The sequence below is a fragment of the Helicoverpa zea genome, chromosome 6 (assembly GCF_022581195.2).
Source record: "Helicoverpa zea isolate HzStark_Cry1AcR chromosome 6, ilHelZeax1.1, whole genome shotgun sequence".
NCBI lineage: Eukaryota > Metazoa > Arthropoda > Insecta > Lepidoptera > Noctuidae > Helicoverpa > Helicoverpa zea.
The window spans coordinates 9659400-9671004 of record NC_061457.1 but is presented as its reverse complement, the minus strand read 5'-3'; the positions used below and the strand labels follow the sequence as shown (position 1 = coordinate 9671004).

Sequence of the window (11605 nt, the reverse complement as noted above, 5' to 3'; positions counted from 1 at the left end):
TAAAAGTTTGTTAATAAAAATACAAGTTTATTTTTCAACTTTATTTCAAAAATTATCACCGCAATTTTACAGTGTAATATTGTCAGTCATGTGTACAAATCAAAATACAATACTCACTGGTTATGTACATGCCACTGATAATACAGTAATGCAATTAATAAAGTAAATGTACCATCAGGAATTTACATCACACAGCATCAGGGTATGCATAGGATTACTGTGTGTCCTACACATACATACAATAAATAATGTGTCCATCTCTTTGGGTAAAGATGCCTCTTATGGATACCAATACAGATCATGAAGTACAAAAAAAGATATTCTAATTACTCCAGTACAGTGCTTATAAAACAAATAATTCTAAAATTCCTTGTAACTATTAATTAAAGCAAATACAGAAACTATGACATTTTATAAGTTAGTTTCAAATTTTATACAAACTTCTCGATCACTTGAACTTATGGAATGAAATTTTAAATTGATACATTGTGTACACATTGCACAATCAATGCAGTAGCACTGAAATTTCGCTTTAGCTGTTGCTTTATTTACAAGTCTTCATCCTCCTCTGGCAGCGCAGTGTCTTGGGCTTCTTTGAGATCTTTCTCGATTTGGTTCTGCCATTGTGGGTCCATTGTAACTTCGGGTGGCAGGAGAGCAGGCATAGCAACAAACTCCAGGTTGCCATCACCAATCAATTTCCTAGCTAACCACAAGAAAGGCTTTTCAAAGTTGTAGTTTGACTTAGCAGAGATGTCATAGTACTGAAAAAGAAATAAAACAAATTAGATACATATATGCAACACAAACATACTGCTAATCAAGTGGCTTACTTTTCTAGGAAGTATTATCAATGAGGTGAAAAACTTACCTGTAGGTTCTTTTTCCTGTGGAAGACAATTGTTTTTGCTTTAACTTTTCTATCCTTGATGTCTACTTTGTTGCCACACAAAACAATAGGAATGCCTTCACAAACTCGAACTAAATCTCTATGCCAGTTCGGTACGTTTTTATAGGTGACACGAGAGGTTACGTCGAACATGATGATGGCACATTGACCTTGGATATAATAACCATCTCTTAATCCACCAAACTTTTCTTGGCCAGCTGTGTCCCATACGTTAAATCTGATGGGACCACGGTTTGTGTGGAATACCAAGGGGTGCACTTCTACACCGAGTGTAGCAACGTATTTTTTCTCGAACTCTCCAGTCAAGTGTCGTTTGACAAACGTAGTTTTGCCGGTACCACCATCGCCTACCAGCACGCATTTGAATGTGGGCATATCATCAGCCATTTTAATAGTTTTTTATACTTCTAGTCCTGAAAAGTAAGGGAAAAGTTCTAGATTAGAAAAAAACTCGCTGACTCAGTGACGTTAGGAGTATCGACGTTTGGCGCAAACGATTCGTTTCCTTGATTGTTCCTGGACAGTTTTGATACAACACTTTGGAATGCAGAAGTACACTTGGCGAGGAATTAAATAAAATTACTGACCCTATGAAATTGACAAGTTAAATTTGTATAACTTTTCACCGAATGGCGCTCAACTACGCTCACAGGAATTTAGCTCGATAGTACCGAACATTAACACATATTACACTAAAACTACACAAGCAGCGACGTAAATATTATTAAAAATGTCAAGCGGATGAAGTATAGAATTAAATTACACAAAATAAATGCACTTATTACCAAGATTGTATAAGAAAATCGAGATTAAACTCCTTGCAGCTTAAAGTCGTTACGGCTCACAATGGCGTCACTTGACTAAACGGAAGATTTCTTTGACAACCACAGGTGCACTGACTCTTGTAGTCAGTTGAGAGTTTATTTAAAAGTCTGGAATCTTATAAAATAGATGAATTTAAACTTTTAATAAAAAATACTATTTAATTTTAAAATATTATATTTTTTTGAGTAGTTAATAAGCTCGTTACTAACATACTTTTTAAATAAGAAAATAAAATATATGAAACTGAAAACTAGCGCCTTCACTGCTTTACCGACACTTCTCTTGACGTCACACACTGTATCGAGCAGTTGCGCCATCTACAACTTTGCAGAATTTCCCACAGTACATGAGACAGGTAGTGAAGTTTTGTTCGTTTCGTGTGTATCGATTTTTTGAGTGAAGTGAACGTAGTGTTCGTGTCCTTTAGTTTAGTGACGTTTGTTAGAAAAATATCTGTGAATGGGATTGTGTAACGAGATAAAACGTTTACTTGGTGTGTGATTCTCTATAAAGGATGACGAAGGATAGGTTAGCGGCGCTCCAAGCGGTAAGTTAGTTTTCCTTAGTTTCTCAGCGCTACTATAACCAAAGGCTTTCGTGATGACCTCGAATTCATAACGAAATAGCACTGAAATCGTGTGTCATATCAGTCAAGCGTAATCAAGACCTTGGTCTTGGTTCTGAGAGGTCCAAGGTATCACTTTCCAGGAATCTCCTTCCGATGGTGTTCTTTATTCTTGTCGCCCCACCCCGGACCCGACACCGCTGAATGATAGCTGTCATTGAAGCGAGACAATTTGTTGCGTTCCGCAGTTTTACCAACTACCTACTTTATCTGTATATTCCATTGTTTTTTGATCAATAATAAGCTAATGCTATCAACTTTATAATTGGATAACCTCTTGCATAGGCTACCTGCCCACTCAATTTTAGAAAACGTATTAACTAGGTTAATACCTCTGATTTGGCACTATTTTAATTAATTACTAATCAAATGCTTTTACTGATTAGATATTATTGACCAGCCAATTTGAATTTTCTTAAATCAGAGCTGTTAGAAACAGAACTTGATATCATGGATGGTTGGTAATAGCTATCTTCTATACTCTTGCTTAATTGGTTCTGAAGCAACCACCGAGAATCAGAATGGGTAGCACATAAAGACATTCTGACTGGCATTTCACTTTTGAGAAATAATCCACTCTATTGAACCATCATCTATGAACTATGCAGGCGATCAATCCAAATGTCTGTTGATTTTTCACTATCAAGACTTTAATTCGGCAAATTACTATGTCCCCTAACTTAGAGACGGCTATTCAATTTCTCTGTATAACTATGCTAATTCAATTTATTTTGCGCTATGATCAAATTCAAAGAGCTTGTTGTAACACAAAATTAGGCATCAGTTTTCCTTATAATGCACTAAGTAAACCAACTCAAGCATTAAATTATGTTAAAGACGTTGCATGTGAAAAACCCATTATTTATCTATTGCTTCAAACTACTATGACATCATCTCTTTCAATTACCTAAAAGTAATAAGTAATTTTAATGGTCCTGTATAACAGTCTAATTGGATTCTGATAGTTATCACAGTTTAAGTTTTCACTAGGGAGTTAAGGTTGTTAAATTAATAAAACCTAAGTCTGTACCTGTGTGTATGTATCAATCTATACTAATACATATTATAAAGCTGAAGAGTTTTTTTACTTTCAGCATCTAGTTAAAGGAACTGCTAGACCAATTTGAAAAAAAAAATCTGTGTTAGATAGCCCATTTATCAAAGTAGGCTATTGTCTACTTTTTATTAGGGTGTTTGAAATCATTCCCATGGGATAATATGCTTTAAAATTGTGTCAAATTAACGTGCAAAGGCTTGCTGCCCCTTAAAGTTAAATTATTACAAATCGTAACCGCACAATAGACGCTCAATTGCGCTTTTAGATTACGGTCGCGTAAATAGAGAAGATGAGGACGCGTCTATCATTATCGTAAATAGAAAATGACTAACAAATATTTGTTCTACAGTGTCAACACACAAATGTACTGCAAAGCTCTTGCTTTTACGTACATACATACGGCCAATGCACTTCCACAAAGCCGACAAGTAAAACCTTTCTTCCCGCTAAAGAATACACGTCCCGCGTCCCGTTTTAGAAAAATATTCACACGACCATTCGATATTCAAATTGTATTCACAACGGTGTTGCTAACCAGTGTCGTCACCGTTTTATCATACTTTATTTATATTCCAAACTGATATAGTTGTTTTGTTAACTACATTTTATATTTTACTGAAAGTTTTTCTGATTGCGTATTAGCAACAAAAAACTTCGGTAAATGCCTTTTTCTTCTGTAATTCGGGAAAATAAGTGGCAACGCAAGAAAGATGGATATCAAAGTAATGGGATTTTTTTGCAGCAATCGCCCTACTGCTTGTTTATGACGTGACGTCCAAGTCGCGTGCAACGAAAGGTTAAGGGACGGCGGGGTACCCCATTTTACTTGATTAAAGAGCGGTCATAAACAGCAGATTTTTCCAAATTCGTGGATTTAAGTTCATATCACAGAGCAGTGGAATACGTTAGTTGGCGCCGTTATCAGCTGACGAAGGCGGTATCCGGCATGTGGCCTTCAAAACCCTGACTCATACCAACACAACAGCCGTCAGATTTCATCATCAGTCATGGAATTTGCATCTATGGTTGTACACAAAACACAGTTGTAACCTACTAATTAACGTTAACCTACTTGGTTAACGTTCTAATCAGAGTCCTTGGAAAAGAAATGTGAATAAAATCTTGTAAGTCTGATTGCTCAAGGCTGCGAACGCTACACCTAATGCTGCCGTAATCCAATAAGATTGCTTGTGTGTTTCGTTTTCGTAGTCATTAAGAGGGAAATCCAATTAGTCGTTATTTTTAAAAGGAAAAGTTAAATGAGAAACCAGAATGGAAGAATTCTAAAGTTATCTATAGGTTTCCACTTATTCCGTTGTTTACCGTACCGTTGGTTTCAGCTTTGTCAGTGAGATCTGCTTATTGGACTGTATGTTCGTTAAAAAGCCTATCAGCCAGTCAGATATCTTTCTAATCTGCCTTTTCGCCTCTTACTTAGTTAATGTGGAATCGCCTGCTATTTTGCTAAATAATATGGCTCAGTACATAAGAGTACTTTTTAGAATTACAGCTCATTACAGATCAACAGCAGCAAGCAGGTGCTGGGATTGTTAATAAACTGATGTTATTACAATAATTATTTATCTGCAGCAGAATTGATCAACCTCCCGGTTACGTAGAGCTAAGGTTCTATTTTATCTAGACAAGGCATTCACGTCAGACGCACTTGCAACAGCTGACTCACGTTATGCGTCGCTTCTATTTTTAGAATCCGTCTCAGACAGTGTCTGAATGGACGAGTCCTCTTTTTGAAAAACAACCTTTTCAAACGCAAATTAAGAAGACATTATCAGGTTTGCACAAACAACGACTTGCACGAAACGTCGGCCTTATTCGTAGAAAAATGAATTAAGTCCGATAAAACTGCAATGTATTGGGTATACACTACTCGGGTATACACACAGGTTTGCTCGTAGTAAACCTTGATCAAAAAATTTTATATTAAATTTAAGGTTTGTAGCGGTTTTTTAAATCGATGCATATACGATGTTGTTCTGCGTAGCTCTGCCATAAAATTTGGGCTTCGCCAGAGCCTAGTCTACGAGATATTATTTGTGTTAATGTTCCTGGCGACTTTCCAAATAAAGCCTCTACTCGAGCGAGCTGTTTGAGGTCGCTGGGACGTTATGCCAAATTATCCTATTCAGATTTATTGATACTCACAGACCATCGATGCCCGTCGTGAGGAATTTGAATAATTCGCAACTCTGATTTCGATTTCTAATCAGATTCTGACGAAAATTCAACATTTGTGTATAGTTCTTTGTATGTACGATGGCCTACATTAAAGTAATGAAATAAGACACCTCTCCTCCATTCAAGACTTCAAAGATCAATGCGAGTTAAAGATAAAGAAACAGACCGAACATCCTACAATGCAGTGTTCAGCAAATTGAATTTGGCATATATCGCAACCGCCTCGATACATCGGAAACCAAACTAGCGTGCAGCTGCGAGTGCCTATAATACGTCTGGCGCTACGTTATGCATTTCCTGTGCTCCGGTTTTGGAACGGCTCGTTCCGCAGTCGAAACATAACTCAACCGCTGCATACCAATAAACACTCCGACCCAAAACGTCATGGTCCAACTTTTGGAATTTGCGGGACAAAAGTTACGAGTGGCAGTACTCTACTCGATAACTTTTTGTGAAATTATATCCAAACAAATACAAAAATTTGAATTCAGAACCTTCTTTTTGGGATGCCGGTTAAAAATCTTTTTGCTGACAGATAATGTGGGAGTGTCAGTATTGCTGCGAGAGCATGTTATTTGCTTACCTTTGTCCCAAAACTAGGTAAAAGCTATTTAAATGGACACATTTGTTTAGTAATCGTTGAAAGTGCATGCATGCATGAAGAGCTTTTTAAACGACAAATGCTCAACAATCAACTTCCCCAAGCAGGTCGCAGAGAGCTTTGCAGAAATTTCAGATTTGCGGATAATTTTTTTGCCTTTAAAAAACGTAAAATAAACTTATTGCAACGTATTTTGGCTATCTAACGGGAAAATTACGAAAGTAAATTAGCTTCTATCAATAAAATCCATAACGATGTAAAACGAGAAACAATGCCAAATGCTTCCTATAATTTCTATGAAACAGCTACCTTGACAATTGAGACAATAGAGTCATTATTGCATTCAAAAACAATAACTTTTGTAACCAAATACCTCGATTTCATTGCTCGCTGTTTCATTATAACATCCGTGATTGAATTTCTGGTCACGGGAGTCTTAGATCCTTGTTCCTGTAACAACATTTGCTCTATGCGGTGCGGAACAATTCAGCACATTCCGATAACCGATATGACGGGGTTTCTCCGTTAATTTAGTGTAAACACTACGACCTCGCCTCGGGGATCTTGGGGATCGTGACATTGTAACACGGGTTGAATACTGAAACAAGACCCGTCTGTTCCGCTGTTATCGTTCAAATTATCTCACGGCTAAACCCGTGACTAATATCCTGCGATTACGTTGGACTATGAAATACGAGGAATACAGTTGTCCTCTTGGATTACTATGGGTTTTTTGTTCCATTTGGTCAGTTTTTGTTGTCAATTTGAATTAAATACCAGTTCATCGAATGGATTTAAAAGGTACTTAATTCTGTTATCCTATTAACTGTAACTGGGGTGGTATCTAAAAATAATACTTTGCAAAGAATGAATTGATAAATATTGATAAACATAGCTATGTGGTTATATTTAATCATAAGGGAAATAATACAGAGCAACACGACCGACCACATACAAAATGAGCTACGCTAATGCTACGTCCACATCTGAGAAGTTCAATAGTTTAATGCTGTGGTTAATATTTCATAAATGTTTCGAATAGTTGGCGTTGTTCGGAACAGCGGTCAGTGACGCAGCATTTTCCGACAAAGGCTGTTCAATATGTGGGTCGAGTAAGTTTTGAGGATACATAAGACGTGCTACGACCGAGAGCCCTTCCCGGCTCATTTGTCGCGAGATACGCAGCTCGGAGACTGTTTCCAGTTGACTTACATCATTTCTGACGGCCGTTTTTATTATTCAGTTTCCATTTTCTGATATCTTTTACAGAAGTAATCCCACACTGTTTCTTTACTCAGCGTAAGATATATTGGGCTGCATTCGTGCATATTTTCCAGTGATCCTGGTTTTCAGAAAAAAATATAGGAACACAAATCATGCGCGGCTTGTTTTCACTTGACTGGTTATTTTTGCGTAAAATACAAACATGTTCTGGCTTATCTGCCTGGGTTAAACAAAATAATGGAATGAAAAGCCGAACAACGCCGGTCTCGCTCGAGTCGTATGTACGATTTTCTTCGAGATAAAACTGAGAGAACAGACGCAAAATAAAATTGCCTTGATAAAACTAGACAAGTATTCTAGGGACATTCAACATTTTACACCGCACCATATTTCTGAAAATACACTTCGATGTCAGTTGAAAACGAAACACATGCGAGCAAGTGACGAGCGCTCTCGGAAGTGTCAAGGCAGGGTGCGGCAGGGGCGAAAGGGGGTGGTTACGTAAGGTCTGCCGCAAGTCCGCAACGCTCCTCGCCTTCTCTCGCTACCGTCAATGCACGCCGTGGTGCCTATTGTTGTCGCTCATACGCTTGCTTGCATTTCAGCTCAGCATTTTTATTGGCGACGACGACGTCCCGCTTGTTCGTCATCGCAATGAAGTTTTTATTACACCGGCTTGCGCGGGACTAACAATATTTGATATGTTGCTTACTGCATACACAATACTAGGACTTTTACTGATGCACTGATATGCAAATTATATCTCACACTAAGATCAATTGTTCATATTTAAATAAAGCAATAAAAATACCAAGTTGCTACAAACATTAACTTAATAGCAAGCATTAACTTTATGATTTTATCATACGAATATGACGATAAGAAAAATATCTCCGTCGTTTTGTCTTTAAATATTTATACGCAGAAGAAGAGCTTCGGGAATTATCCCAGATATGGCTCGGAGGTCGTAAATAAGCGTAAGGCGGCATCAGCGGAGGGGTACAGGGGCACCCTTCGGCGGGCTTTATGACCAACCGCCTGTAAAGTCGTGAGCCGCGTTTTTTGATTCGTGGCCTTGCACAAATAAGCCACAGCGCTCAATCTGGCCAATAAACATTTAATTAATATTGGAAGTGCTGTTTGAGAACGTAATTAAAATAAGACCCAGAATACAGTTAACATTGAAGTATGCTGTTAGTTGTAGTAAATGCAAATTGTCATAGTAGCTACTTCCTCTTGACAAATCAGGACAACGTATACCAAAGTCGTTAAGGGAAATAATCAACAGTTTAATAGATAATTTTCCGATTCTATAAATTGCTTTCTACTCAACGACAAATGTCGAACAGTTTACAAAGTAATAAAGCCGAGGTAATCATTTTATGTTGAACTTGATGTTATAAAACCAAGTAAAGGTAGCTGATGCCTGTATAACGTAGTTATTATAGGTAAGTTTTATTTTATGGCGACCCTAGTCTGTGGTACGGGCTAGGTATGGGGCTTAATTTAGAATTTTACAGCTCACTGAGCGGCCTCGGATATCTTGCTCGAAATTAAGCTATTCCTGAAATATTCTTCCAAACGTTTACTTTAACTTAATTGAAACATGGATAATCAATAGAGGGTCAGTGGACCCTGCTGGGTATATAGCGTGTAAGATTGATACACTATTCGATTTAGCCATAGTATCGTTTTACAAACGAGGACGTTCAAAAGAGTGAGCACGAAGAATAAACAGATCCAATTTTTTAGTACACCACAAAATAAATACTGGTAAAAAATTAAGTCAGTAAAACTATGTCAAGTAAAGTAAAATTAGTGTTCAAAGAAGATTTAAGTGTGTCCGACTGAAGTGAACTGAGTGGTTGGGGATGCAGCGTCATGTTCCGAGACTGTTTGAAGTGGAAAAACTTGTTAATGCCGCAATTCTGAGTAGCCTGAGGGTAAGCCTATCCTCTCGGGCTGTCGGAGTTACGCTCTCGTCGGTAATAATAATCTTTAACCGTACTTTGTACAAGATGGAAATCTGTATTTTGTTTATTTTTTTGGTCCTCTTATAATAAAGGCCTTTCTAAAACCTGTTAAAAATAACAGTTTGCTGATAATATATTGGTGAATTTCATAAGATTTTACTGAAAACAAAAGCTGGGATAATACGGTTTAGGAAACAAAACAACTCAGTAACTTGTTTTTCACTAGTAGTTCAATTTAAGATAACGCTATATCGACGGCTCCTAAGTATACTGAGTCAACTAACAAATTTTGCGAATTGCACTTTTTTGTGTATTTACAATATTGTTATTGTTATTTGTGTTAATACACAAAAAAGTGCAATTCGCAAAATTTGTTAGTTGACTCAGTATACTTAGGAGCCGTCGATATGTCGGTTTGTAAATTCTAAGTTGGAAGTATTTGCGGATAAAGCAGTTTTCAAATAAACATACTTCTGTCACAATACCTTGATAGAGCACGTAAATAATAACCAAGCGTAGAGTTTCATTAATTGTGTGGTAGCATTTCATGAGTCATGCCTTGTGAAATATAATATGAGTAAAAATTAATTGCATCGCCGAGATTGTCAAGTACGCACTAATAGGTCGGGTCAAAAAGTTGTGAGAGGAGAAGAGCGATCTAGATGCCAGGCCACGCGTCCCACGCTCGTAATTATGTGCCGAGATTTAGGGATGCCGCTTCGAATTGACCCAGATCTAAATAATCCCCTTGACGACTTGTACCAAAGGGATTTTTTTTTTCTCTGTCCGAAACGTGACTCATGTTTTGCTCCTTAAAATAAACACAAGTAAACGTATCGCTATAGATAGCACTGCAGTGAAAATCAGCTGTGCGAAGTGTGCATTGCAATTCGGTTGTTCGCCCAAGAGCTCTCTCTTCAGAAGGCCATGAAAATATTGATTCCGTTACAAAAACCTCTGTGTTGTAATTTATTTTCAAATCATTTCATAAGTATCATTACATTTAGTCGTCGACTTATCTTTAATTGGATGATTGATATCGAGTAACAAAACCTACCGATAGTAACAGTAATTAGTATCCTCCTTAGGTAGTACATAACTTCTGTATTATCCGTCAGAAAAATGAAAAATATATCTTGTTCTGTTTGTTGAAATTCTTTAATCATCAAACTTTTGAAAAAAAAAAAAGGATTATCCTTGAGGTCTAGACGAGAAGACGCCAGAATAAATAGTCTAGTCGGCGGGGTGAAGGCCAAGATTTTCGTTGTGTGAGTCAGCGAAAATTTCGGTTGGACACGCAAATAGAATGCGCAAAGATGCATTTAAAATTAAATCATATCAATCTGTATTCAGCACAGGTTCACGAAACTGTTATAACCAATTAGGACGCTTGATCCAATTTAACATACACAAGGTTTCCGAAAATCGCCGCGTAGCCCCTGCAATTAAATTGAAATACGTTTCGGTTCGGGTTATACCCAGATTTTGGTACGTACGCGGCTTGACGCTGTTTAATTAAACTTTGTTAAAATTTAAACGCGAACAGCCACAATTAACTGATTAAACTTTTAAATATTTTAACCAAATGTGATGTAGGGGCAGAATTTGCTCTGGTTTATCGACTCTGCGAGCGGTGCTTTTGCTGGATATTTAATTAAATGTATTTTATTCGAACGCAGGTCGAATCTGTGCGCACAACTTTTATGATGTAGGATGCATTCGTTATGATATTAAAGGCGGATTGATACGTAACATGATTGTAAAATCATATAACACATACTTCAATCAAAAACCGTCGTTCACCATGCCAACAATTGAACGGTTTGTGGATTTGAGTATACATATTTAGAAACTAAAATTGAGCAAAAAACGCCTCGAAAGAAAATTATGGAAAGAAAACAATTTGGAAAAGGAAAAAAAGATTTCGACTAATGAAAGCAACAGGAAAACTAACAGTGAGTGAAAAAAATCATATGTAGCCTACATAATAAAATCGGTACCAGACCAACCTATGCTAGGAAGCCAATACAGCTAACGTTATCAGATCTGGTTCGATTGAAATACGTGACGTGACTCCCAATTCGCTGCCTCACACTCCACGCCACGAAAATAGTACAAGCCTTGTGTGCGCCCATTTAACGGAACATTTTATATTGTGGTTTTCATTTAAATTCTGCGAAATTTAACACTGTTT

General features: G+C 37.2%; 2 protein-coding genes across 9 annotated transcripts in view; one reads left to right on the top strand and one right to left on the bottom strand.

Moving 5' to 3' along the window:
- Nucleotides 1–26: 26 nt before the first annotated feature.
- On the bottom strand, nucleotides 27–1851 carry LOC124631264 (GTP-binding nuclear protein Ran). Of its 2 annotated transcripts, none has more exons than XM_047165566.1 (3): nucleotides 1696–1851; nucleotides 872–1323; nucleotides 27–764 (listed from the first exon to the last, which is right to left on the bottom strand). In XM_047165566.1, the coding sequence occupies exons 2-3, from the start codon at nucleotides 1295–1297 to the stop codon at nucleotides 549–551; spliced, it is 642 nt and encodes a 213-aa protein (XP_047021522.1). In that variant the 5' UTR covers nucleotides 1298–1323; nucleotides 1696–1851; the 3' UTR covers nucleotides 27–548. The 2 variants fall into 2 exon arrangements, with proteins under 2 accessions (XP_047021522.1, XP_047021523.1); XM_047165567.1 differs by lacking the exon at nucleotides 1696–1851 and adding an exon at nucleotides 1498–1633.
- A 185-nt stretch (nucleotides 1852–2036) lies between these two features.
- Nucleotides 2037–11605, top strand: part of LOC124631262 (syntaxin-1A) — a 39130-nt gene continuing 29561 nt past the window's right edge. For 2 of the 7 annotated variants that reach the window (XM_047165564.1, XM_047165562.1), the window contains exon 1: nucleotides 2039–2282. In XM_047165564.1, coding sequence (XP_047021520.1) covers nucleotides 2250–2282 — 33 coding nt within the window. In that variant the 5' untranslated portion in view covers nucleotides 2039–2249. Of the gene's footprint in view, nucleotides 2283–11605 lie in introns of all 7 variants that reach the window. The other 5 variants (XM_047165561.1, XM_047165565.1, XM_047165559.1 and 2 more) reach the window with 4 other exon arrangements.

Excerpts from the sequence above, each read along its gene's own strand:
- LOC124631264 (XM_047165566.1), bottom strand. The coding sequence starts at position 1,297 with ATGGCTGATGATATGCCCACATTCAAATGCGTGCTGGTAGGCGATGGT. Across the intron at positions 765-871 it reads ACAGGAAAAAGAACCTACAG|TACTATGACATCTCTGCTAA; the intron begins GTAAGTTTTTCA and ends TTTCTTTTTCAG.